Raw genomic sequence first — 24,797 nt, 5'->3', positions numbered from 1 at the left:
ACTCATTCTTTCCCCCTTAAGTAAACCAGAGGGATGGCTGTGTTAGGATGGCCGAACTGGGTTGATGGTTTTCGGGGAAGAAAGTTGGGGGGGGGGAAGAAAAGGAAACTGGCCTTTCTGCTGGCATGTGGGGTTTGCAGCCTTTGAGGTTGAGGCTGAGGGTCAGGCCTGGCCATGCAGTGTTATGTCAAAACCACCAGGGGGCTGCGCTCTAACTTCTAGCTTCATGGAAAGCTGTTATTAACGATCCAGGTAGAGCATTTTTGCTAGGTTAGAAAAGTAGAGTCATTTTACTCCAGGAAAGCTTGGTTACCTAGGTGTAGTATTTTCTATTCTTAGTAAAAAATTGTGAGCCGGTAAAAACATATTGCTCTGTTACTAAAAAGGAGCATAGTTAACCCAAATGGCTTTTTAAAATATCAGCCTAGATAGTCCTTAACCAATCTGCTAGCCAAAGGGCAGGCTCCAACGCTTGAACACTTGGCTGTCTGGAATAAAACAGAGCGGATGAGTACTGACATTTTCCCTGTCCTTCCCATTCACGCTTTGGGCCTGCACCACACGCCACGGCTCTGCTCAAAGTCTTCCAGCGTTCTGTATCCTTGCTGGGCGGGTCAAGGATACAGCGATGGATTGCGTGTTCTGTCTATCTTCTCCGTGAACACAAATTGAAACAAAAACCAAAATCTGTAAGGGTAGGATGAAACCAATACCCTTATAACCAATACTAGTGACGTTGACAAGGTCATTTTAGATATAATTTGGCAATATATATCAAATCCTTTAAAAGTTTTTTAATTTTATAATCCTGTGTCCTGAGGAAATAATTTGAAGTAATGAAAAAAGTTGTAAGTGCTAAGTTACTCTCTGAAATATTATTTGTTTTAGTAAAAAACAGCATACAACCTTCATGTTTAATTAGGCAGTGGGTAATAAATGTCCATTTGATATAATATTATGCAGTTATAAATTAAATATATATACTGTGTAACTAAGAGAACAATGCTGATATATTAAGTGAAAAAGGATATAAAGTTGAGTATACAGTATAGATAGACATATTTTAAAAAACTTTTATAGATAAATATCCTGGATTACTAGTGATGTTTTAATGCATTTTAATTATTTTGTATACTGTTATGTAGAATATATGATAAAAGTAATAAAAAAAGAGAGAAAAGCAAATGGCCTTGATAAAGCAGGAGAGAAATGTCAAACCCAAAGCCTTTTTATTCTTTCAGGATGTGAGAAGATTGTGCATAAGGCTCCTTTTAGCTCCATGTGGGAGCCAGGAAGGCTAATCCTGGTGAAGGTCATCTTGGAAATCGAACCATCCTCACAGAAAAGCAGAGAGTCGTCCTGCGCTGCGGTGAGGACGCGAGAAAGAGCTGGGTTTCATGGAACAACTACGGTGCACACCTCTCTGCCCTGAGGCTGCCCACAATTCTCCCTAACCTGCATGTCTGTCATGCTTACACATTCATTATTCATTTAATTTCACTGCTTAAAATGACAATGAGCTAAGACAACTTATAGAAGCTACTTTTTTATGCTAGAAATTCATTTCATAGGGCATTACTAATGAATAATATTTAGAATACATTATTTACAAAGCATATCACAATACCTAAATAAAACCAAACCTAATGTAGTGTAACTTTACAATATTTATTTAGCTTGCTATCTACAATTCTGGTTTATTTGAACTTTTGTGCACAGGCTTTTATCAACCTTTCCTTGCTCTTTGTACACTGAGAAAACCCAAGTGGGTATCCTTCGATGTTTAACTCAGCCTTTCTTGTAGAGGAGGGATCTTTGGACAACTGTACAGATTTGCATATATCTGACCCATACCTCCAATCAACTGTAGTATATTTTTGTTACAGTATACAATAGTTCCCCACTATACACATTGATACTGGTAAAAGCAAAATCAAAGAAGACATTTCACTACAGAATTCGCTGTTGCAATATTTATAACCACTTTCATGTCCAAAAAACACAAAAAAACCCTTCTTCCTTTCACTTCATTTGCCCCTCCTCTTCAGCCCTACCTACTAAAACCTTTATCAGTGGCTGCCATTTTACTGTTTTCTCTTTCACTCCACTCAGCCTGTGAGCCAGAGAAGGAAGTTGCATATACTTCCGCTGGAATTTGCAAGACATTACGTTAGTATGGCGCCCACAACGAGAAGCTTCTGAGTGTGAAGCCACAAAGCTAATCTGGAGCTCGAGGTGGGGCCTGCCTTCATTCACCACTAACCCAAGGTAAAATGCTGTTCTCTTCCAATCTCTCAAGTTCTCAAAGTCAGGCAACATTTCCTTTGTTGTTCACAAACTTCAGGCTGAGGTGGGAGTATGGGGAGGCTCCACCCAAAGGGCCCCCCCTGGCCACCATGGATGAGAATAAGTCTACCAAGTCATGGTCTTCTTGGGGAGGAAAGGTGGCTAATCTCTGAAAGGAGAATGGCCAGGATCCTATTCCTCAATGGGCTTATATTGGGTTCATTTTGCACAGGAATACAGGTAAAGCTCATCAGTCACTGTCAGGCAGTAAGGATCAAACAATAGATAGCATATAAAGAACTCTGAGGGCCTATTCTGAGTCAGGGTCTGTTAGCTAAAGGGCTACAAAACTTTGGGAAACAAACTCATTTCCTTCTCAGACCCTTATCATTTAATTGAGAGCATTCTTAGCAAAGTAGGTTTCACAAGACTTTATGCATTCTTTCTTAGGCCTGATCACCCAGGGAACCTGCCCTTTCCAGCACAGGGCTGCACTGCCCTTGGTCATTGTTTCAGGCTTAAGTCAGGCAGGGGAAGTAAGGCGGCCGAGAGATTAGGAGACTTCTTGCAGACAGAATGAGGACTCAGGCTATGTCAAAGCTGAGGGGTGAGGGTCCATCACCCCCTTTTGTTATAACCTCCCAAGTCCTTCCCTGGGGCCTCCCTGTGATTGTGCCTGTCATAGGTCATTCCCCACTTGGGAAATTTTACCCATCATTGGCTAACCAATCAAGCACTGGGGGCCAGGCAGGGTGAAGTAAAAGGAGCAGAGGCAGCACCCCAGCCAGGGAGATAAGCTTTGTCTCCTTAGTGGCTTATGGTTCGAAGGTCACTCACTTGGCCTTCTCCATGAAGGAGTCACAGCTTCTGAAACCAGGCAGGGTGGTTCCCAGCATGGGAGAAAAATGCTTTCTTGGCTAAACCCATTGTTCATCTCTAAAGACTCTGGGAGAATTGAACATTGATTTAAATGTCTGTTTTTCCATTCATTGCTGATTCCGAGGATTTCGAGCTCCTTTCCCATCCCTGTCGGATCCATGTGAGGACCTTGTCTATGCAAGGCAGGATGAGAATGAACTTGATCACCAGCACGGTGCAAGGAATGATGAGTGCTATTATGTGAGTTGAAGGAAGATACCACCTGAGACTCGAAGGACTGAGGAATCTCTTTCCGCCGTATATCAGGGTGTGAGCCGTGCACAAGATCAGGGTCAGGTAACCTAGTTTGGACTATACAAGCAAGAAACAAAAATATGCACGTTAACACTATTTACATTTTAAAGCAAAACACTGGAAGCCAATGAAGAATATTTGTCAACAACAATAAATCTTTGGAAACTATCTTATTTAGAACAGTTTACTAAGTACTGAAAAAAGCATCACCCCTCCTTCAGGATGATAAATATTTTATTTAAAACAAAATGGATTGTGCTTACAAATGGTACGGTGGTTTCACCTTAACCTGGCTGGATGGGAAAGTTTCCCAGGAGTCAACTCTTTTGAGTTTGAATAAATAAGGTGCCTTGCTTCCTTCTTCAGTGGTAAAACTCCTTTTTTGATTACCTTTTCTGGAGGTCAGAGGTTAATAAGACACCATATGTCCCCAAGAAGTACCACATTAATAGATGTTACTGACTAAAACCAGATACTAAGCTAATTTCTATCACAATAAAGAGAAGTTAGCTAACTTTACTTTTGTCTGTTTTGGCCTAAATACTAAAGCTCAGTGTTTATTTCTGTCTTAATACCTTGAAGAAAAGTGTTGACATGAGACACCGTTGACTGCATTTGTCCCTGGAAGAAACAGAAGACTTGAGAAATTTGAATTGTTCTATAAAACCCAAACCAAATACCAATTACTGGCGGTCTATTCCATTACACCGATGCATAGTGAACATGCATCAGGATAATCTTGCAGAACAAATTGCTGGGTCACGTGTGGAGTTTCTGATTCATTAGGTCTGGGAGGGCCTTGGCATTTGGTATCTAACAAGACCGCAGGTGGTGCTAATGCCACTGGTCCAGGTCCCACACTTTGAGGACCACTGGTTTATAAGAATAGTTCAGGCCCTGGCCAGGTAGCTCAGTTGGTTACAGTGTCATCCATGTTAAGGTTGTGGGTTCGATCCCCAGTCAGGGCACATACAAGAATCAATGAGTGAATGCTTATATAAGTACAGCAAATTGATGTTCTCCAAAATTAATAAATTAAAATTGTTTTTAAAGAATAGCTAAAAATCCCCTTTAATGAGGTGCCTGGTTGATGTGTGAAAAAAAACAACTTCTCCCTGTCACAGACCAGCATTAAGTCTTGTACGCTGATAGTCCAGCACATCGTGTTTGTGAGGCTTTGAACTCCTTCAGTGCACTGTGTTATAAATCAATGTGTCCCTGTCCTGTGGTTGACTTTTGGAAGTAGAAACTTTATCTCTGGGTTTCTTTTCACCTTGCACCGAGTACATCTCCACAATATATAATAGTTGTTGGTGCTTTTTGTTCTATACTTATAGCTATGGCCCTGGGAGCCAGGGATCTCAAATGCCCTGCTAGGAATCCAACCATTATGGAATCTGCCTTTTGTTTCCAACATTTAACATTTTCTAACTTGAATTTGTTTCAGTTGCTGCTTTTATGAGATTGCTAGGGAAGTGATGGAGCAAAATGAAAATTTATGCCTGGTATGAGAGAAAAATGAGGATATTTGAAAAGAAACTCTCATTTTGCAATTACAGTAGACTAAATCTTGAGGTCCTTACCTGGACAAATCGGAATTCTCTCCAGTTGACCGAGTTGCTAACTGATGGCAAGGAAGTGATCCCCAAGAGGACAAAAAAGAAAAATCCGAGGATTCCCAAAGATATATATGAATCATTAAGCCAGGCCGTAGAGGTGCTAAATGGATTTTCTTTCTTGGTTATTGCCTATGAAAAATTATAATCAATTTAAAAAAATTTCATTAGTAAGTAAACTGCCCAAACTTTCAAGGGGATTGAAAATACCTCTGCATGGTTCATTTGCTCAAGGTAAATTATATGACATTTGTTAATAATCATTTGAAAATAATTGTAAAGAAAAAAACACTTAGACATTATTATTTTTTTTGGTAGAAAAAGCAATGGATCTGGTGGAAGTTCATTATGATAGTTGATGCCAGGAGTTGTATACAGAGTTTTAATTAACCCTATAAATCCTAAACAAGGTAAACATTTACTTAAACCATCTTTACCACATGGTTTCCTGTCCTCCAAGCAAAACTTGATGTTCTCAGATGATTACATCAAGATTCTGTTTTTCTGCTTTCTATGCTGATTAGTCACACAAAAAGTTGGGGTTCTTTTTTGTCTGTTATGTGTAAATCAGCATCGAGTTTGTCACACCACAGGTGGAGAGAAATCAGGCCTCTTTAATGTGATTCTCACCCCAAAATCTCCCATGCATTTTTTAGGGAAGTAACATAGGGAAACCCACAGAAGCACCATCACTGAGTTATTGAGTGAGGCATAAACTTTGAGACTGAAGTAAGGTTGGTCAAAACCACTCATTTCCTGAGGAGAGCTGATGTGTTGCACTTCTACTGGGACTGCTCTTAGACTCCCTGAGTTAGTTCTTTCTGAAGTTTTGGTTATGCAGAAAATAGTATTTGCCATTTGCTTAGAAAACTGAACAATGGAGGACAATCCCACGAGCCAAAACATTAATGGGATTGTAAGCACTGTTTTGTGACTTTGTTTACATTCTTGTGACACGTGTTGGAACAGCCCCCTTACTTACTTACAGGATGGTTAGGTGTTGACTTCCGAGAGGAAGTGGCACGCATAAAAACCAAAGCTCAAAAATGTGCCGGTTTACATTTATTAAATGTGCACAAAGGAATTTCGCTGGGTGTCACTAGGCTGCCTGGGCCTGCAGCTCTGTCAGTCTGTCAGGGTCCCAGATGTGTGGCAGCACAGACCTGGATCCAGGGGAACCTGGGAATCTAACTTTCCTTGTCAAGTGGATTCACTCAAAAACCAAAACCAAAAACAGACATAGGGTCTAATTCTAGTTACTTGAAACAATAAAGATACTTAGAAGACTGGTTTTCTATAATTGTAAAAGAGAGTATCAGACAGCAAGTTTTCCCTTTGACTTAAGGAATAGGAGGGTACAAATGAGTAGAGACTGACCTGGGTAGCAGTTGCGTTTCCCAACCTCCATCGTACATAGTAACGAATCGGAATCACAAGTGTGTAGAGGACGTGAAGGAAGGCAAATCCCAGTCCTAGCAAGCCAAGCTGCTTCCTGCAGAGCATCCAGCGGTCCAGCCAGTCTGGGAAGCGGCGGTACTTGGTTCCTCGGTACAGTTGCAGGATGGCAGCGATCACACCAGGGAGGTAAACCACCGCAAGCAGTATCAGCGCCACCATTGGACAGACGCGATTTGGAATGGAAACAGCCATGCGAAATGTGATGTCCTTCTTGTCATTAACATAGGAGTAGATTACTTCTCTGATAACACAGTAAATAAAAAAGAAGACACACAGACAAGCAGACAAGTAGAAGGGGACCTTCCACATTGGAAACAGTTGCAGGGGGTAGTTCTCAATTTCCTTGGCTGCCCTGAGGGCTCCTTGGTCCAGTGGAGTCAGCCCAAGAGTATGAGCTATGTCCATCACTTTCTGCTTGGCTTTGTTGTCATTTCCACAGACAAACACCTGGGTTAAAAAGAATTATTTGCTATTTATTTTTCCATCAATAATTATTTTGAAAAGTCTATACAAGTACTGCTTAGAATGAGGACATATAGTGCTGAACTGCTTTTCAAACAAGGCTGTTGCGTGCACGTGTTTAGTGAGATGATGCTTTGAACTTGCACATGGGTGCTGGGTAGCTCAGTGCCGGGGTTCAAGCTGAGTGTGGTTTCAGGCTTGTCACACTGACAGGGCAGGACTCTGCCTTCCATGCGGGAGCAGCTTGGTGTTTCTCCTGTGTTCCTGGTGCCCCAGCACTAGGATTGCTCCCAGCCTCAGTGAGGAAATGGAACCAGTTTCACACAAGGTGCCGGGGTGTGTGTGTGTGTGTGTGTGTGTGTGTGTGTGTGGAAAGGATACCTAGCAACAATTTTAGGTGTGTTATTCTCCAGTACTAGCAAGAGGCCCCCCTCGGAGACTCACACCACTGGGGTCCACCAAGCCAAGAGCTTTGCAGACAGTGGGAAATAAATCACATTTGACCACCCCACATGGTTAAACCCAAGAAAACTAGTCATGGCACATTTTAGCAGAATGGAATATTTAGTGGGTATTTTCTTTTGGAGTTATATTTTGGAATCTTTGAGTTGAGGGCAGATTAAAAAATTCACTTATTAAAGATTGAGTGTGAAGTAGATTCACCGTTTAATCTTACCTGCCGACTTGCATCCAGTGCCCCTGACTGGAGAGCCCAGGCGGAGAGGGTGTTAAATGCCTTCACTACATGGGCTCCCGGCACCAGCTGAGCAAGGTATTCTGCATTGGATTCTGGGTATTGATTGACTTTGAGGTTGTTGCTGACATCGACCAATATTTTCCCCTGGAGAACCTCAGTCAGTGCTGTGAGAAAATCATAATGTTCCCTGTGGATGGCTATGATTATGGTGTCAGATTTCTGAGCCGCTTCCGAATAGCTCAAGACATCTGCGCCTTTGGGCAGCAGACTGGACATCCTGGGGGTTCGACTTCCAAAAACAATAGAATAACCGCACTGGAGCATTCTAAGTCCCAGTGATCTTCCCATATCTCCAGTTCCAAAAATACATATCGTCTCCCGCTCTTCTGAAGAAATCATGGTAAGAGGAAGTGTATCTGTAGAAGTTTTCTCCATGCCTGAAAGATAATTATAAAACAAATACCAGCAAAATATGAATGCTCTGGGCATGGAAAAATTAAGAAGAATTATCTCCAGGAAACAGTGGTTGGCTGATGTTATTCTAAACTTCTAGTGAATTCCCCACAAAATTAGGAAAGAGTAAAAATTGTCATATAGATTCTCCTGTGTCTTATTTAACAAAATCATTGATAACAACTTCTGTTGGATAAAGAGATGCATCAAGAAAACCAAAACACTGGTGGGCATTTTAAACTATGCACATGTTTTGCAATGATATTACATTTATCGAACACTTACAGTTCCAAGATTTCTCAGTCTGCCTGGCTGTCTCCTCACTTTTCTGTTCACTTATCCTAATATATTATTTTTCTCTCTCTTATGCTGGGATGAACATTTGCAAAATACAGATTTGATCAAGTTGCTGGTGCCCTGTAGTGAGACGGGTGCTGTGAATATTGACATGTTCTCACTTGGATCATCTTGATCACTGCAAAGAGAGTGATTCTGGACTCTGCATTGAGTATTTAGCTACCACATTCATTTCTTCTAACCTGCCATAAACTTTTTAAAACAAAGATACTGACTACACCATACTATTTTTTGTTTTACCTACCACTAGCAGCGTGCCCTTGAGTAAGTTACTCAAACTCTTTGTGTCTCAGTGTCTTCATCTTTTTTTTAAATCCTCAAGGATATGTTTTCATTGATTTGAGAGGGAGGGAGGGAGAGGGAGACAGAGATAGAGAGGGAGAGGAGAGAGAGACAGACAGGCAGACAGGCAGACAGGGACACATCGATGTGAGGGAGAAACATTGAATGGTTGCCTCCTGTTCACACCCTGACTGGAACCAAACCTGTGACCTTTTGGTGTAAGTATGGGACAATGCTCTAGCCAACTGAGCCACCCAGCCAGGGCTCAGTGTTCTCTTCTTACAAATGAGAAATTGATACTACCTACTTTGGAGACATAAGAAGGGTCAGATGAGTTAGTGTATCTTAAAACAGTTTTTGATACACAGCAAATTGGTCATTAATAGATTACTTAATGATCTATTAGTTACCTAATATCAATCTATTAATTATAATTTAATATAACCTATATGTTATATAGGTTATATAACAAATTCCATAAATTAAGGTTTAATTATTCTTCTATAAGTGTTTTTATTAGAAATATATAAAATTTGTCTGAAACAGCATTCAATAATTCTTAAGAAGCTTCTGCCATACTCACTTATTTCTTGTAAATAAAATCCTATATGACATGGCTTTAGAGCATATATCAAAACGTAGGTATAAGAACAGCTCAAGTGTGAATTTCTCATAATTCTTTCACAGTTTTTTTTGTTTGTTTTGTTTTTTTCTATTTTTTAATCATTGTTCAAGTACAGTTTTCTCCCTTTTACTCCCATTCCAGCCCACCCACCCTTTTTTTCTATTTTTTAATTTTAATCATTGTACAGTTTGTTTTAATATTTCTCTCTTAAAATGTGGCTTGGCAATCCAATGTAACATACTTGGGCTGTTATCCCCACCATTAGAATTTATTTTCACTCCTCACCCTTCAGAGACATCACTGGGAAAATTAAAGATACAAAACCAGGAAGGAGATGTTAAATATCACTGGCTGACAATGGAATGAAATATAGTTATTCCACTGGGCAGTGAGTTACTCCTTACTAAGTTGCAGAATTTCTTAGGTTGACAGTTGTGTTGACCATATCTTGAGCTCCACCTCAAGTCCCTCGGTTCTGTTTGCAGTCCTGGGCAGTCACCGAGTGCTGCCCAGCTTCCAGTGCCTAACAGAGGCTCACTCTGGGGCCCTCCACCTTCTATCTCTTGATTCTTGTCCTGGGGCTCTTCTGGCCCCTGTACCTGCACTGTAGCACTCAGAGGTGTACAACCCATGGGGCACCCATAGACCAGCGGGGATCAGGACTCCATCGATCAGTGGTTCCCTTTCATCTTCTGGCACACAGTTCTGACAAATATGACGAGGCTGCTCTGAAAGTCCCACTGGGTCAGAGCACTACTAGTCTGTAGCAGTGGCCAGAGTGACATCCTCTCCCTGTCTTTCCCACCTCCCCTGGTTTGTGCTCCTGGCCCCTCACTCCTGCTCCCTGAAATAACTTCCCTAATAAACTATCCACACACAAGTCTCTGTTGTAGCTCTGCTTGCTAATCAACCCAGGAAAATACAACATTTTGACTATTTTTTATGAAAAAAGAAAGACAATCAGACCTAAGATTACCATAACTGAAATGATGAAATAACATGTAAAACACAAAAAGTTAGTCATTATTGGGAAGAATCTAGTTTCTAACTCTTGGGGAAATATCCTAATAATAGGAGTACGTAAAAATGAGAGGTATGCGCACACACTCTAAACCACGAGAGGTCATTTTACAGTAAGTACTACGTAAAGGAGGAAGTCACACCCATTTCCGACTGTTTGTAACTGAAAATACCTCGTGTGTAAACATGGAATTATGGAGGTAGTAAGGTTTCTTGTTTAAAAACTTTAAAAAGAGTTTCCTGGTCCTGATTTCCTCTTAGATGTAGGATGGAAGGAATAAAGGAAATGAGAGAGGTGGCGAACAGGAACCAGAGTTATTAAGGGAAAGACGGGTTAAAGTAGTTACAACATAGTGGTCTCCTCTGTCTCCTTCACCTCTTCCTAAGCCTCAGTTACGTAACAGGAAATGCAGCAAGAATATCTCCTGGTTTGGAAAATCTCCAGGACTGGGTTTGCCTCCTATGGAAGCACCTTCCAGACAGTCTCCTTGTGAGGAGAGCCAGACAGGTAATGGGATCCCACTAGGTGTTTGTAGAGATTAGAAACTGGCTACCAGTGACGCGGATGCAAAGAGGGCCAAGATGACTGCCAAAGCCATGGTAGCAGGCACCGCTGAGATGCGTGTATGTGCGTGGCTGCATAGGTGTGTGATATGAGGGGCCGGGTGCTGGGCAAGTAGAGTCTTGCTTATCGTCTCCCTCTGTCTGCAGATCCTACCCCAGGTTTTGGGAAGCTGAGGCAGCATTCTTCTTGGGAGTTCCTAACTTGGCGTCCCATGAGGATGCTGGGGTCAGTCTGGTGTGTATGTGTGTTAGCTTCTCTCACCTCCCAGAGGCCCAGGCCACTTCCAGCTTCAGAAAATGTTAGCATAATAAAACCATGGGACTGTCCAAATAGGATTACAAAAATTGCATCTGTTAAATGCTTATGCTTAACAAATCAGTGATATTAATAAAAAAAGCTTTTCATCTGAAATAATTATAGACTCAAAGAAAGTTGTCAAGATAGTATGAGGCCCCTGGGCAGCCTTCTTTCTCCACTTCCTCTGATAATGGAAAAACATAAAATGGAGTAGGCATTGCTAAGACAGTCACTTCATACAAAACAGAGTCAGGAGGCTCCTGAGGAGGTGGCGCCTGTGCAGATGTTATGAATCAGTTCTCAAAGCTGCCAATTTGCTAAGCCTGTTGCTAAACTCAGGTCAAGGATGACTCACAAACATCCTGGAACAACAACTGCTCTGTGGACACAGAAGGACTTGAACTCCTCCTCGTAGCTTTACCCCCTCATTTGCATATCTAACCATCTCTGCTAACCTAGCCAGCAGTCCTTCGTTTACATGGAAGAATTACACTTGATGGTGTTTGCCTTCACAAACTCTGCCTTTGTTCTCTCTGGAGGGCAGCTTGGGTCGTTGCTACCTGAGTCTGTGTCTCAGGGGTTCGAATCTTTTAAAGCTCCAAATAAGCTTTTAAAGTCTTTTACATACTCAGATCTTTATTGGTTAACACCTGCAATGGTTACATTCTTATATACCTGTGGTACACTATCAAAACTGGGAAATGACATGGCTACAAAGCGTGTATCTGGTTCTGTGTCATTTTATCCCATGTGTGGTTGCCTCTATCCACTGCCGCCATCCGAGGCCAGAACCTTCCCAGCAGCACCCTTCCCTAGGGATGCCTCGCTCCTCTCCTCTGCCTCTCCTGGTCCCCGGACACCATCAATTTGTTTGTTCTCTAACTCTACAGCTTTGTCATTTTGAGAATGTTGTATAAATAAAACCCCACAACATGTAAATTTTCTTACTGGCTTTTTTTTTTTTGGTTCCATAATGCCCTTCAGATCCATCCAAGTTGGTATCTGTCAATAGCCTGACCTCTTCATTTGCTCATTTGCTACCTGTATGTTCTGTTTGGTAAAAAGTCTGTGTACGTCTCATTCCATTTTCTAGTTGGATTGTTTGTTTTTTAACTGTTGAGTGCTTTTAATTTTTTATGTATGCTAGATGTGAGTCATTGGAAGTTACATGTTTTTCAGCTATTTTCCCCCAGCCTGAAACTTGTTTTTTCCTCATCTTTAAAGGGTTGCTCACAGAGCAAAGGTTTTTAACTTTGACAAAATTCAAATTGTTTTTGGATTGTGCCTTTGATGTCATGTCTAAGACTTTTTTTACTAAGCCCTAGGCCATCAATATTTTCTCCTAAAGGTTTTATAGTTTTATGCTTTACATTTAAATCCATTATTCATTTTGAGTTAATAGTTGAATAAAGTGTGAGATTTAAGCCGACTCATTTTCTTCCTATCATTTGTTTAAAAAGATCATCTTTCACTGAATTGCTTTTCACCTCTCAAAAAAATCAGTTGTCTGCTCCTGTGTGGGTCTGTGTTTGGGCGGGCGCTCTATCCTGTTCCACTGGCCCGCGTGTCTCCCCTTCGCCTTTGACTGTAGCTATACAGTGAGTCTTAGAAATGCGCAGACTAATTCTTCCCAGTTTATTTTTTATTTTCAGAACTGTTTTAGATATTCTAGTTACTTTGCCTTTCATTGTAAGTTTTAGGATAATCTGGTATATATGTGTGTATATATATGTGTGTACATATAATGCTTATACTTAACAAATCAATGATTTTTAATGTAATCCAAAAATATAATGCAACCTATTTGTTTTGTTTAGGAGGTAATCTCATGATGTTTTAAATATATTTTTTAATGTTTTTTTTTTATTTTAATCATTGTTCAAGTACAGTTTTCTCCCCCTACTCCCATTCTAGCCCACCCACCCAACCCTCCCCCCTTTCCCCCCATTACCCGCCACCCCTAGTTTTTGTCCTCTGTTTTAAATATTAATTCATACTAAAGTATAATATCCATGTATAGATATCTGATAAACGGCTACAAAGTTAAAGTTGTATAATGGACTTATTTTCATCCTAGCAGTCTATTTCTGTATATTCATAGACCTCATTTAGAAAATATACCAAAATAAAATTTTAAAGTCCTGGTGTAACAGCAGCTAGGGACAAATGGTCCTTTCCCTCTCCCCAGCCCTGGAATAGACTCATTCTCCACTCCTCTTAGAAAGAAGAATAGGGTTTGGCGACCCAACCATGCCCTCTAAAAGGTGGCACATTCTTGCCTTGCTCTTGGAACATAAACTATTTGTTTTCCCTAGTGTTTTCCTAGAATAAAGAAGAAAATATATAAATACTTATGTACATAAGACCAGTTGTAGAAGAGAAAAGGAAGAAAAATCTTCCTCTCTGTGGTGCAGATAGGGCTAAAAGAAATTAGCTTTCATGGATTCCTCCTATATCTTTCATTCTGAGAAATCCACAGAAAATGCAAATTAAGGTGAATTATGTTATGTAAACATTCAACCTTATTTACATTATTAGAAGTCTTATTTGTTTTTAAGCTCACCCATTTTTACATATATATACATACTTAAAATGCAAAAAAAATGTTTCACATAAAAAAGGTTTGGAGGTAATCATAAAAACAACTGTAATGACGAAACTCTCAACATTACAGCATGCACACTGTGGAGTAATAGAAGTAGTGTGCTGAGATCCATAACAAAATCATAGGCAAAGAAAGACACCCTCCCCACCTCCGTCACAGAGGTGGGTTTGGAAAGGAATGGAAGGAGAAGGGAGATGGTGGTACAGGCGGAAGTCCTGGCATTCCTTTCAATCTTTCATTCAATCATCAAAGCAACTTCTTAGAATCAGTAAGGCTTAGAAATGCAAATACCTCTGCCAAGGATTACTAGAGAAACCAGTGTTTCTCAGCCCTGGTGCACACTGGAATCACGGGACAGCTTTTACAAAATACTAACGACCAGACTCTTGGAGTCTGAATCAATTGGTCTAGAGTAGGGTCAGGGATTGTTTTTTATTTTTAATTTTATTTTTTTAAATTTAAAGCTTCCCCAGATGATTCTACTGTACAGCCAAGACTGCAAACCATTGCTTGCTAACTTTCAGTGGTTCTTTTCCCTGGTCACCATTAATATCAGCTGGGCAACTAGTAAATGCTAGGGCATCACCTGTTGAGATTCTGAATCAACTGATCTAAGGGAGAACTCAGACTTTAAAAAAAGAAAAAAAGAACAAAAAGAGAAAAACAACAACAACAAACGAAGGAGGACCCAGGGCCAAGAACCACCAGGAACGTAAAGGATGATACTATCTTCTTTGAAGAGGGATGATGGGAGGAGAAAGGCAGAGGGAGAACAGTGAGCCAGTCAGCCGGTAACGGGATGCAGAAACATTTTACTTGCTTTACAGTTTTCCCCCTAAGTAATTGTTGACTTGGTCTGAGCATCTGGAATCTTCATGTTATGAAAACCAGAGGCAAGAAGGGTGTGCAGGCCCCACAAAGAAGTGAGTCAAGGGAGCCAGACTCATGACTTGGTGTCAGGCTGTAGGTAAGCTTTGCTCTGGACCTCTTGCAAGGAAACCCTGAAGAGTTGTCTTCCATGAGCCACAAAGTTATAGTTTGATTAAATCCATCACTTTCCCTGGCGGGGGGCTCAGTTCATTGGAGTGTCATCCCGTACAGCGAAAGGGTGCAGGTTTGATCCAGGTCAGGGCGCCTACCTAGTTTGGGGGTTTGATCCTTGGTATGGGGGGGCAAATCAATGTTTCACTCACATGAATGTTCCTATCTCCCTTCCTCTCTCTCTAAAATCAATAAACATGTCATCGGGTGAGGCTTAAAAAAAATAAATCCATTCATAAATCTACGTCCGTCTCCTTAGTAGCCACTCCCACATACTGCATACAGTACCTTGTTTACCATTTGGATAGAACTTTCATTAAAGACACTCTCTCCCTTTCTGAGGATTCAGCTTTGAATTCTGAAATGATTGTTCATACAAGATATTGAATTCCTCGGACAGTATGTCCTTTGGGCCCGCGCCCACCCTTTGGTGTGGTAGCACACAAAGCAGTTTCTGGCTTGGCAGCTTCCAGGGAGTTAGAGTGGAAATAATGCTTCTAAACTCTGTAAGATGTGACAGAATTTTTCATTTTAATTTAGTACCTGCAAACAGGATTTTTTGTTTTTATTTTTGAGTCCTTCCTTCTGTTTTATTATTCCTTTGGAATTTCAACCTCAAAGCCCTACATGACATATATATATATATATATATATATATATATATATATAAAATGTACTGAAGCCCATTAATCAAAATTTTTTTTTGTCTCAAAGTATATATTGGGCAGGAGGGAGTTCTACAAGTATGCCAGCCTTCTTGTGATTCAGAGCATTTGTTTGTTTGTTTGTTTCCTTAATCCTCACTTGAGGATGTACTCATTGATTTTAGAGAGAGGGAAATAAACATCAATGAGAGAGAGAAACATTGATTGGTTACTTCTCATATGTGCTCTAGCTGGGACTGAACCTGAGACCTGGGTATGTGCCCTGACTGGAAAATTGACCTGTGATCTTTGGTTTATGTGACAATGTTCAAACTAACTGAGCCACCCTGGCCAGGGCCAGAGCATTGGTTTGGATATATCCCAGGGACAATTGGAAAGAAAAAAAAAAACTTACACTAACATGTGAACCCACCCCATTTACTCACTGAGCTACCGTACTTAAGTATTCAGTGAGACCAAGGCTGTTTAGGGAAAGCCGACGTCCACATTCAAGCAGACATTGTTTTACTGACAGGTATTCTTCAGCCAAATCAAAGGACTTCAGTTTCAACAGGCCACTGGTTACAGTTTATGAAAAAAAATTACTGTGCCCCCACAAAAATCAGTGGGTTTCTCTACCAATTTTTTTTGTGGATGGTTCAATTTTCAGTCTATATGTTATTTGACAATATAACAGTATAATTATTACTTTAGTCTTGTAGTTAGATGTAGGTCTGTTAGTAATAGTCATAGACTAACAGAAATATATCATTGAAAGTTCTTAATCTAAATAAAGAAACCACTGTAGGTAGGTTGCTTAAAAACTAATTATTTCAATTGTTTTGTGAGAAAATGTTATGTGCCTCATGGCAACTTAATTTTCTGATGATTAGTTTTTATGCTACCCACTAGAATGGCACAAAAGGAAATAATCTTATTTTGTACAGTTTCATCAAGTCGCAAGAGCATAACTAAATATAACCTTTACATTAATGGTCTGTGGGGATATGCCCTTCCATGTGAATTGCTAGTAATCAGAATCAGCGAGGGCTTGTGCTGCAACTTAAATGATTCTGTTAGTAACATCTCCTTACCACCAGATGAATTACCAGGAGAACAAGGTAATACAGACCTATATTATCTATTTTAATTGTACTTTAGGAAAAAATACTTCTAATTTAAATTATTTGGTGAAATTCTAGTTCAATGAAAAGTCTTATTGATATATGTTTTCACGCTTAGATCTCAGTGGCACCTATCAAGATAAAGGAAGATTGTATTCTGATTCCCTGGCCAAGAATTTCATTAGGTAAGTTCATTATCCAGTCTATGCCTATTAGTTCATTTGAGGAAAGCCCGGGACTCATGACAGCAAGGCCAGGAATTCAGTCATGTCAGATTTCCTTTACCTTGACATCCATTTACATTGTAATTCCTGAACCACCTCTTACAAATCTGTGATTCACCAAAGATTCAGCCAGAGGGCCAGGACCTGGTTCGTCACTATCGGAGAAACAACGCCCAGTGATAGAGTGGCCTTTGGCTTGTACACATGACGTGGTCACTGCTGATTGGGTGATTTGGTGATCACAACCGCTCACTTAACATTTAGTGTAAACTAGTAGGTTTCGCTTTTCTAGGACTACAGTAGTCAGAGATATTAGGGAGTGATTTAATCGTTTCGACTTTGAATTAACTTGTTTAAATTAATTTCCTGTGACTAGTCATTAATCTTTACACTGAGGCGACTAGGAATTATCTATTTGATAACTGCCAGGTCAGTCTGAGGGCTAGAGCAGTTTTGCTGTGGATCTGATCCCGCCCCTCGCACCCCGTTGCTGGGAGAACTCCATTCTGCTTCAGAGCATCTCCTCACCATTTTTAGAAATCTGCTGGGGGTGGTTCACACGTTCTTATGAACACAGTTAGTTCCCTTCACCTTCTTCTGGATACCGTTTTCTTCCATTTTCAACCTGGCGCCCAGAGGCAAGGACTCCCAGCGGCCACAGAGCCTCTGACGTTTGCCAAGGCCAGCTCGAGCTGTGGGGCCAGGTCTGGCCTGGTCGCTGCCCCGCTTCTCACCTCGGGACAGAGGGTGCTCTGGAAACTCCCTGCCCCTTCCGCCACTATGCTCTGATAAACAAGCCTGAGTGTAGTGCTGGCTGATAAATATTTTTTAAACAAGACGTTTAATTCCTAGGTTTTATTTATTTGTTTTTACCGTTGTTGAATTACAGTTGTCCCACATTTTCCCCGTTGCTCTACCCTGACCCCCACAGTCCACCACCATTCCGTTGTGGGCGCCCACGGGTCCGCTGTTTCTGTTCCTTGACTGGACCCTCCGGCTTCTTTCTTCCCTGTCATCCACCCCCACCTCCTCTGGCTACTGTCAGTTTGTTCTTTAGAATAGCCCTGTCTCTGCTTCTATTTGCTTGTTTGTTTGTTTTGTTGCTTAGATTCCACTTATAGGCGCAATCATAGGGGTGTGGCCAGAGCCAGCTTGCCAGCTGAAAGCTCGGAATCATCTGTGAGGGGAATTTTCACACCATGGAAATTAGCAAATGCTACAGATTAGGACTTTTTTCCCCTCAGAAAGCTGCTTTTCAGCACTCCACTGGGGATGTATTGCTCATCCCTTTCTCCCCGAGACTCTGGTGTGTGATCATAGAAATGGAAAATAATTGGGCTGTCAGAATGATTCATTTTTTCAATCCTGACTCTGGACGTTAGGCCAAATTCTCCTTCCCTAGGGATCTCTCTTCTTGGAAGACTCCTAGATTCTTAATTAAAACAGTATTCATGTGGCTCCTTCTACCCCAGAAGGGTCCCAGATTCTCTCTACCCTACGCATGGAGTTCAGACGATTTGGGCTGTACATCTGGTACCACTGTTAGACTCTTGGTTTCCTCAGGGAGATACACACAGGGTCCTTTTTGTGTACCTGCATCCCCAAACACATATCTTCCAAATCTTCCAATTTCCCACACATGCCTTCAAAGAAATGATGAAAGAAAGAAAGAAAGAAAGAAAGGAAAGAAAGAAAGAAAGAAAGAAAGAAAGAAAGAAAGAAAGAAAGAGAAAGAAAGAAAGAAAGAAAAAAAGGGAAAGGAAAAAAAGAGAGAAGTCCCTCACAGTTTGGGATCTCAGCCTAGGATAAGCAGCTAGTGGCACACTTTCATTAGAACTGCAGCGAACCGTTTACCAACCTGCTAACTACTTTCTGTTCAACCTCCTTCCGCTTCCCATGCCACACATGCCAGGGCAATTGAATGGGATGAGGAAATCACTTTAGCACTTGCGTACTGAGATAATTCAGTACTGAGAAGAAATAACTAGAAGCATAATAATTTTTTATAAGAACAATTTGATATAACTTAGTTTTTTTGAACTCTTCAATGGGCTTTATATCTTATGACATGTCTTGAGGTATTACAGAAAAGCTGAAGTGTTTTACTTAAGTTAAGCTAATTAAAAGCTTTAGAAATTCAATATTCCATTTTTTATGACCTCAGTTAAATGCCTTAGTTGTATTATGTCAGTCTTCAAAATGAATCACTGTTTAAACTGAATTAGACTCCAAAGTGTTACAAATTTACTATGAAACTTACCCACTCTGGCAACATAATAGGGTTACTAAAAATAAGGTTAATGCCTTATTTTTAAGGTTCCCTTGGAGAAGAAACACCAAGGTTCCTGCAATTTCTTTCTCTGTTTAAAAAATAGTTATAATAATTTCCACTCTTTACTTTAGATGTATTAAACAATATGAAGCAACCTCATGCTTCTCCCCAAAAGGCAGGTAGTTGAAACCTGAACCCTTAACGGTATTAACCAGTACAGTACAGGGGACCTCCATGCTCATAACCTGCTATGCCCATAATGATCAGCATCTTTCACAAATAAAAATCTGGGTCACCAACAGTATCTTGGTAGGAGTTCATGTTTTTGACAGAATTATTGCACAGCCTCTTTGTGCCAGGCTCTGTGCTATATGCAACAGGGGCGAAGTGATAAATGAGACCCTCCTGGTCCTCAGGGTGTGTCCGTCATGGGAGGAAGAGAAACATCAAATGGGCACAACACAGCCTGTGAGGACCTGAGCAGAGGCAAGTGCGGCGTGGGCCCCAGGCCAGAAAAGGGGCACTAATCTACCTGGGAAATAGGACAAGAAAGTTTATCAAAATCTGTGCAGACTGACTTCAGTCACTGATAAACTTGGCTGAAAGCTGTCTCCACACCTGGTCAAAAGAGCAGGCGCAATGAAGGATGCATACGCATTGTCGGTGGCTAATCGGCCCCTCCTATGGCCGTGCTCCTCAGGGTTAGTGCCATCACTAAGGAGGACACCATGAATGTGTAGTCAGCCTTTGCAGCAGAGGCCAAAGAGACTATCTGGTTTGTGTTCTAATGGCCCTCTAATGTCTAAAGAGGTGTGGTATTTAGTTATATTAAATGATCTCTTAGCTTTCTTTGTACTCAGAATGATAGTTCCTAACTTTTCTAAATTGTGAACTTTCTTTCCTCCTGACATTAGCATTGAGCATGTAATTTACATTTAAAATAAATGTATTTCTCGTCAAGCTTTTCAGAAATACGTGACCGTCCAAGTACAATGTGGTAAGACCACTCCACATGCTGTTGAATAAACTATCCTAGAACGCTCTGGAGAAGCATTTAGAATGGATGTCAATCCCCTGCTTAGTTCATTAGAGTAGAGATGAACTAATGTAGACTACTGCATTCTTTCTGCAGTGATAGACTCCTAAGAGATGATTTTCAAATAGTGCAAACACTTTTTGTTCTTTTTTTCCTTAATGATTTTGGAAGAATACATTGTTTCTATGTATAGGTCAAGTATGTTTTCTTATCATGTATTATTTTAAGCATTAATTATCCTTCAGTTATTTACCTAGCTTCATTCCTTCCAGGACTGATTTCTTAAAAAAAAAAGTATTAATTCAAGTCATATTGGAAATTACCTAAAAGTCATTGAAAATACTTTGAGTCTGTTTAGCACATCATGTGGAACTTCTCAAGGAGTCTTCGTAATGAACCAATGACCTCATTCATTCTCGTTGGATGTACAAAGAACAGTCAAACAGGTGACCTCAGAGGTCTTGTCTTTGTAAACCTTATTTTTACTATCTCTGGCCTAACGATAACTCCAAGAAAAAGTCCCACCCAGAAAAACCTTATTCCTAGATTTTTCTACTAGGAATTAAAGGTAGATGTGGATGCGGACCCTTATCGAGTGAACTCTTCCTCAGAGGATGACTGAGAGGAAGCCAGCTCTCAGGTGCCCTAGCAAGTCTTCAAATTTGAAGGGTGATTGTATTCTTTTTTGCCAGCAGCTCATTAGACTTACTAAGATTTTAAACAAAAATTGATTTTTAAATAGCACTTTGCAAGAGATTCAAGGGACTTACAAAGAGAACTAGATGGTGAGCATCGTGTAATATTGAACCGTGTATCTGAGGGTGACTGCAGTACTAGCTACTGCGGAGACTTTAAAAGAACAATCTGTGTCCTTTTAATAATGGTAGAGTGACACAGGGGTGGTTCTTCAGGAGGCAGGGAAATGCAGAGTGGCTGCTCAGGGGTTCTTTAATTTTGAAATTCTATGACAAATGAATCCCTTTTTCTTAAAACTGTTTACAACAAGGCTCAAGGCCCAGTGTATTCAACTTACTAACAGGCTTATAAAAATTTGTTTGGTTACTTATAACAATAGTTAGCAAGCTCAAGCGAGGCAGAAGTCTGGAAATTGTTCTCGAGTTAGGGGATAGGCCTTGTACACGCTGGTTTCTGAACCTCAAGTTGCTATGTGAACTTCATTCAGCAGAAACATAATGTTGTCAAATGGAGAAAGTGCTATTGCCCAATCTCTCCATACACATGTACTTGTTACCATAAAACCCCAAGGCCTGACAAACAGAGAGGGCTTCGTCCTATTTTATGGGTTGGCAGCGTTTGCCATGCAGGTAGAATTTCATACCATGCTCAGTCCCAGCATTCTGAAAAACGAGGGGCTTTGCAAAAGGCCAGATCTCAAAGAAGTTACTACAAATAAATGTGCCATTTTATAAAATTACACCTACTGTATCAGAAAAAATGTCCTTTAGTGTGAGTGACATTTATGAGACTGCCATTTATGGGGAATAGGACATTCTGACATAGCAAGGGAGGTGGTTGTGGAAGCTGAGAGTGTTCTCTGAATGATAAATATGATAGAAGTCTAAGATACTCATATGGGAAGAGACTCTCCATTACTGGGTAGTTTTCCTATAAAAATGAAACCTGCATTATTATGAAGACAGTAATTACTTGGTCATACCTATAACATTAATAAGGTTGTCAAAATATTCATACCTGCAAGCATCTTTAGTCATGAATTTTCACCTTGTTAGAGTTGGACTTTGTGGGTCCTTAGGCCAATACCCTTCTATTTTACATACGTGGAAACTGGGGCTGAGGTGTGGAGCTTCTAGTTAGAACCAGGAATAGAATTCTCCAACCCCCTCTCCAGTTCTCCATCCAGAGAAAAAACCACCTTCTTGCCACCTCTGGACACACGAAACCAAGGCTTAATTTACTCTTCATAATAAATACATATTTCAAATAACATTTCTCTGGCAAAGCAATCGCTAAACTATAGAAGGAAATTTAAATCAAGATCAAGATGGAATCGGTTGCATATATCAGGTTGCAAATATCGGTTGCAAATTTCAGCGCTTGGGCAAGAAGTGACCTCAGATCTGAGACTGCAGAGATTGCCCAAACCACATTCTTCTAGGCTCCCTTTTCACGGGCACAGCAAGATCGTGCTCTCCAGGAGTAAGATACAGAGAGGAATCCAAATCCCTAACTTTTTCCCTTGGAACTTCTCTGCACCTTGGTGTGGAGATAAGTGATAAAAAGCCAGGAAGCTAGAAGCTTGCTGAATTGCTTAACAGATTGGGTGACACCTTTGCCTGGCCTTTCCAGGAGCAGGGTGTGGGGGCGCACTGGGAAATTTGCCAGCTCCTTCTTCCAGTGCCAGCGAGCTTGGGGAGTGGGGTCCCGAAAGGAGGTCCTCAAGGTTGACAGAAGCAGATAAGGGAGGCGGGCCCTGTGGCGGAAAGACAAGGCAAATAGCCAGCAACGTGACCCACCTGCGGCAAGGGTGCTTCCAAGCTGCTACGGTCTAGGAGAGTTGCAGCTTGGCGCGCAGCTGGCTGGGCTAGGTGGGAGAGGCTTCGCAGCGCTGCAGCTCAGGGCTGAGGCTCGTGCTTCTCACCCGTATAAGAAGGCAGAGAGGGGAGGGAGGGCGCGCTAGATTTCGCAAGAGAAGCGGTGAAGAAAGCGTTTCCAGGAAGACTTCAAATTGGGAATCCCGGGCAGCAGGAAGGACCAGAACTTCCTGTTCTGCCACTGCAGTTTTTGCTACACAAGTTGCCGCTAATCTCTGGCTAGTGAGGTTTCTAGGGGTTTTCCCCAGAGCCCTTGGGATCTGTGCATCCCAGGCAGGGCGGGGCTTGGAGACTCTGAGGAAGACACCTTTACGGAGGGCTTTTGAGTAGCTGGGGAAACACCACCTGGTCTAGGCTTCTAGGTATTTCTCTTCTTGTCTTCTTGTCTCAGTTTACTGTAAAAGGCGAGAGCTTTCTCCCTCTGCCTGGAAGCCCTGGGCTCCTATGGGGCTCAGCTTGGATGATCTTGATGTTTTAATTTAGGTAGAATTAAATCGGTCAAAAGAAACAAACCAAATGAAGGAGAAGGATGATGATGAGGATACCTTATTGTTGATATATAACTATATAATATTGCATAATAATATGCAGTAATATACAGGGTCTGGCAGAAGTAATGCCTTATATGTGGTTGGTAGGGTAATGATACAGTTGTAATAATTTACAGTTTTAATTTGAACATTTCTTCTACAATGTCATATGGTGTGCTTGAATGTGATATTGTTAAATTACAGAATTACATGCTTATGATTTTGTAATAAAAAAGGGGTGTTATTTGTACCAGACCCTGTATATTGCATAATTGGACTGAAATCTCTCTATATTGAGGGAGCTCAAAAGCCACAGCTATCATGGTTTAAGATTTAACCAATGATGATAATCTAAGAGGCAAAGCACCCCTGTACTCCCAAACTCTGGTCTAGAGCCCAGAGTCCTCCTGATCTGCCTCTCACCCAGCCATCTGGTCTTAAGTTCCATGGCACACTTGCCAAGGTCCAGATGTCCAGCCACACGGGAGGCCTGTTCCAGCACTTTTGAGTCAGCTTTCCCTTTGCCTGGATCGCACCTCTCCCCAGAGTATCTCATGGAGTCAGCTCAGAGTCCATGTCTCCCAAGAAGTTTTCTCTGAGACACTAGTTGAAATTAATCTTTTCTTTTTCCATGTAGCATAGTTTGTGCTTCTAATACAGCAATAGGACAGATTGCCTCTTAAAAGAGTTATTGTGTGAGTATCTCCTGTCCTGGACTGCAGGCTCTGGGCTTTGACACACTATCCTTTTCAGCCTGGAATTTTCCACCACACCTAGCACAATGCTCAATATGTATTTCACTCACTGACAAGTCTACTTCCAATTAGCATATTAGTGCTTGCAAAAAAGGTCATCTGATAGTATTCCTGGGGCAAGGAAGAACTTAAAAGGTATTTATTGATTTTATAGCAGCAGTTTCCCCAGATTGAAGACTGTCAACGTGAGACGAGGGCATGCAGTTAGGAAACATAAGGCGCCTGGGGCATCCCTAAGAGGCCTCAGATTTTGTCAGCACAGTCTTGTGACTACCCGTGGTCTAGTGTCTGGCTCTAAGCCCTGTGGGCACAGAAGCTTGACTCAGTGTATTGAACCCCATACCAAAACCAGGATCCTGATTTGTTAGTTGTCAAAGGAATATAAGCAAATAGTTACTGTGAAATCACAGCATGAGACACTGTAGGCATTACATCCTCTCCTTGTAGGCACATTCTGTGGAAGCCATTTTGTGCAGACGGCTGCTCCCTACACAGGGGAGTGAGTTGCAAATTCCAAGGTTGCACATCTATTGCATCATGGAGATATATGCAGCACCAGAAGCAAACAGTTGGAGTCTGTGGGCCAGGGTCACTCTGGTTTTTGGGTTATGTTTGTACCCATTATAAGTTGACTTAATGGAGAATCATATTTCCATATGTGGCCTCCAACTAATAATAAAATCATTGCTTTATGTAGGTATC

General features: G+C 41.1%; 1 protein-coding gene across 2 annotated transcripts; it reads right to left on the bottom strand.

Annotated features, from left to right (window-relative positions):
- STEAP4 (STEAP4 metalloreductase) lies at positions 1-22,872 on the bottom strand. 2 transcript variants are annotated; one of them, XM_036010647.1, is made up of 6 exons: positions 22,733-22,872; positions 7,672-8,129; positions 6,453-6,980; positions 5,043-5,207; positions 3,182-3,516; positions 1-2,351 (listed from the first exon to the last, which is right to left on the bottom strand). In XM_036010647.1, the coding sequence occupies exons 2-5, from the start codon at positions 8,125-8,127 to the stop codon at positions 3,253-3,255; spliced, it is 1,413 nt and encodes a 470-aa protein (XP_035866540.1). In that variant the 5' UTR covers positions 8,128-8,129; positions 22,733-22,872; the 3' UTR covers positions 1-2,351; positions 3,182-3,252. The 2 variants fall into 2 exon arrangements, with proteins under 2 accessions (XP_035866540.1, XP_028381629.1); XM_028525828.2 differs by having other exon boundaries at positions 1-2,357; positions 3,188-3,516.
- Positions 22,873-24,797: the final 1,925 nt, after the last annotated feature.

The sequence above is a fragment of the Phyllostomus discolor genome, chromosome 10 (assembly GCF_004126475.2).
Source record: "Phyllostomus discolor isolate MPI-MPIP mPhyDis1 chromosome 10, mPhyDis1.pri.v3, whole genome shotgun sequence".
Taxonomy (NCBI): Eukaryota; Metazoa; Chordata; class Mammalia; order Chiroptera; family Phyllostomidae; genus Phyllostomus; species Phyllostomus discolor.
This window is presented reverse-complemented; position numbering and strand designations above follow the sequence as displayed.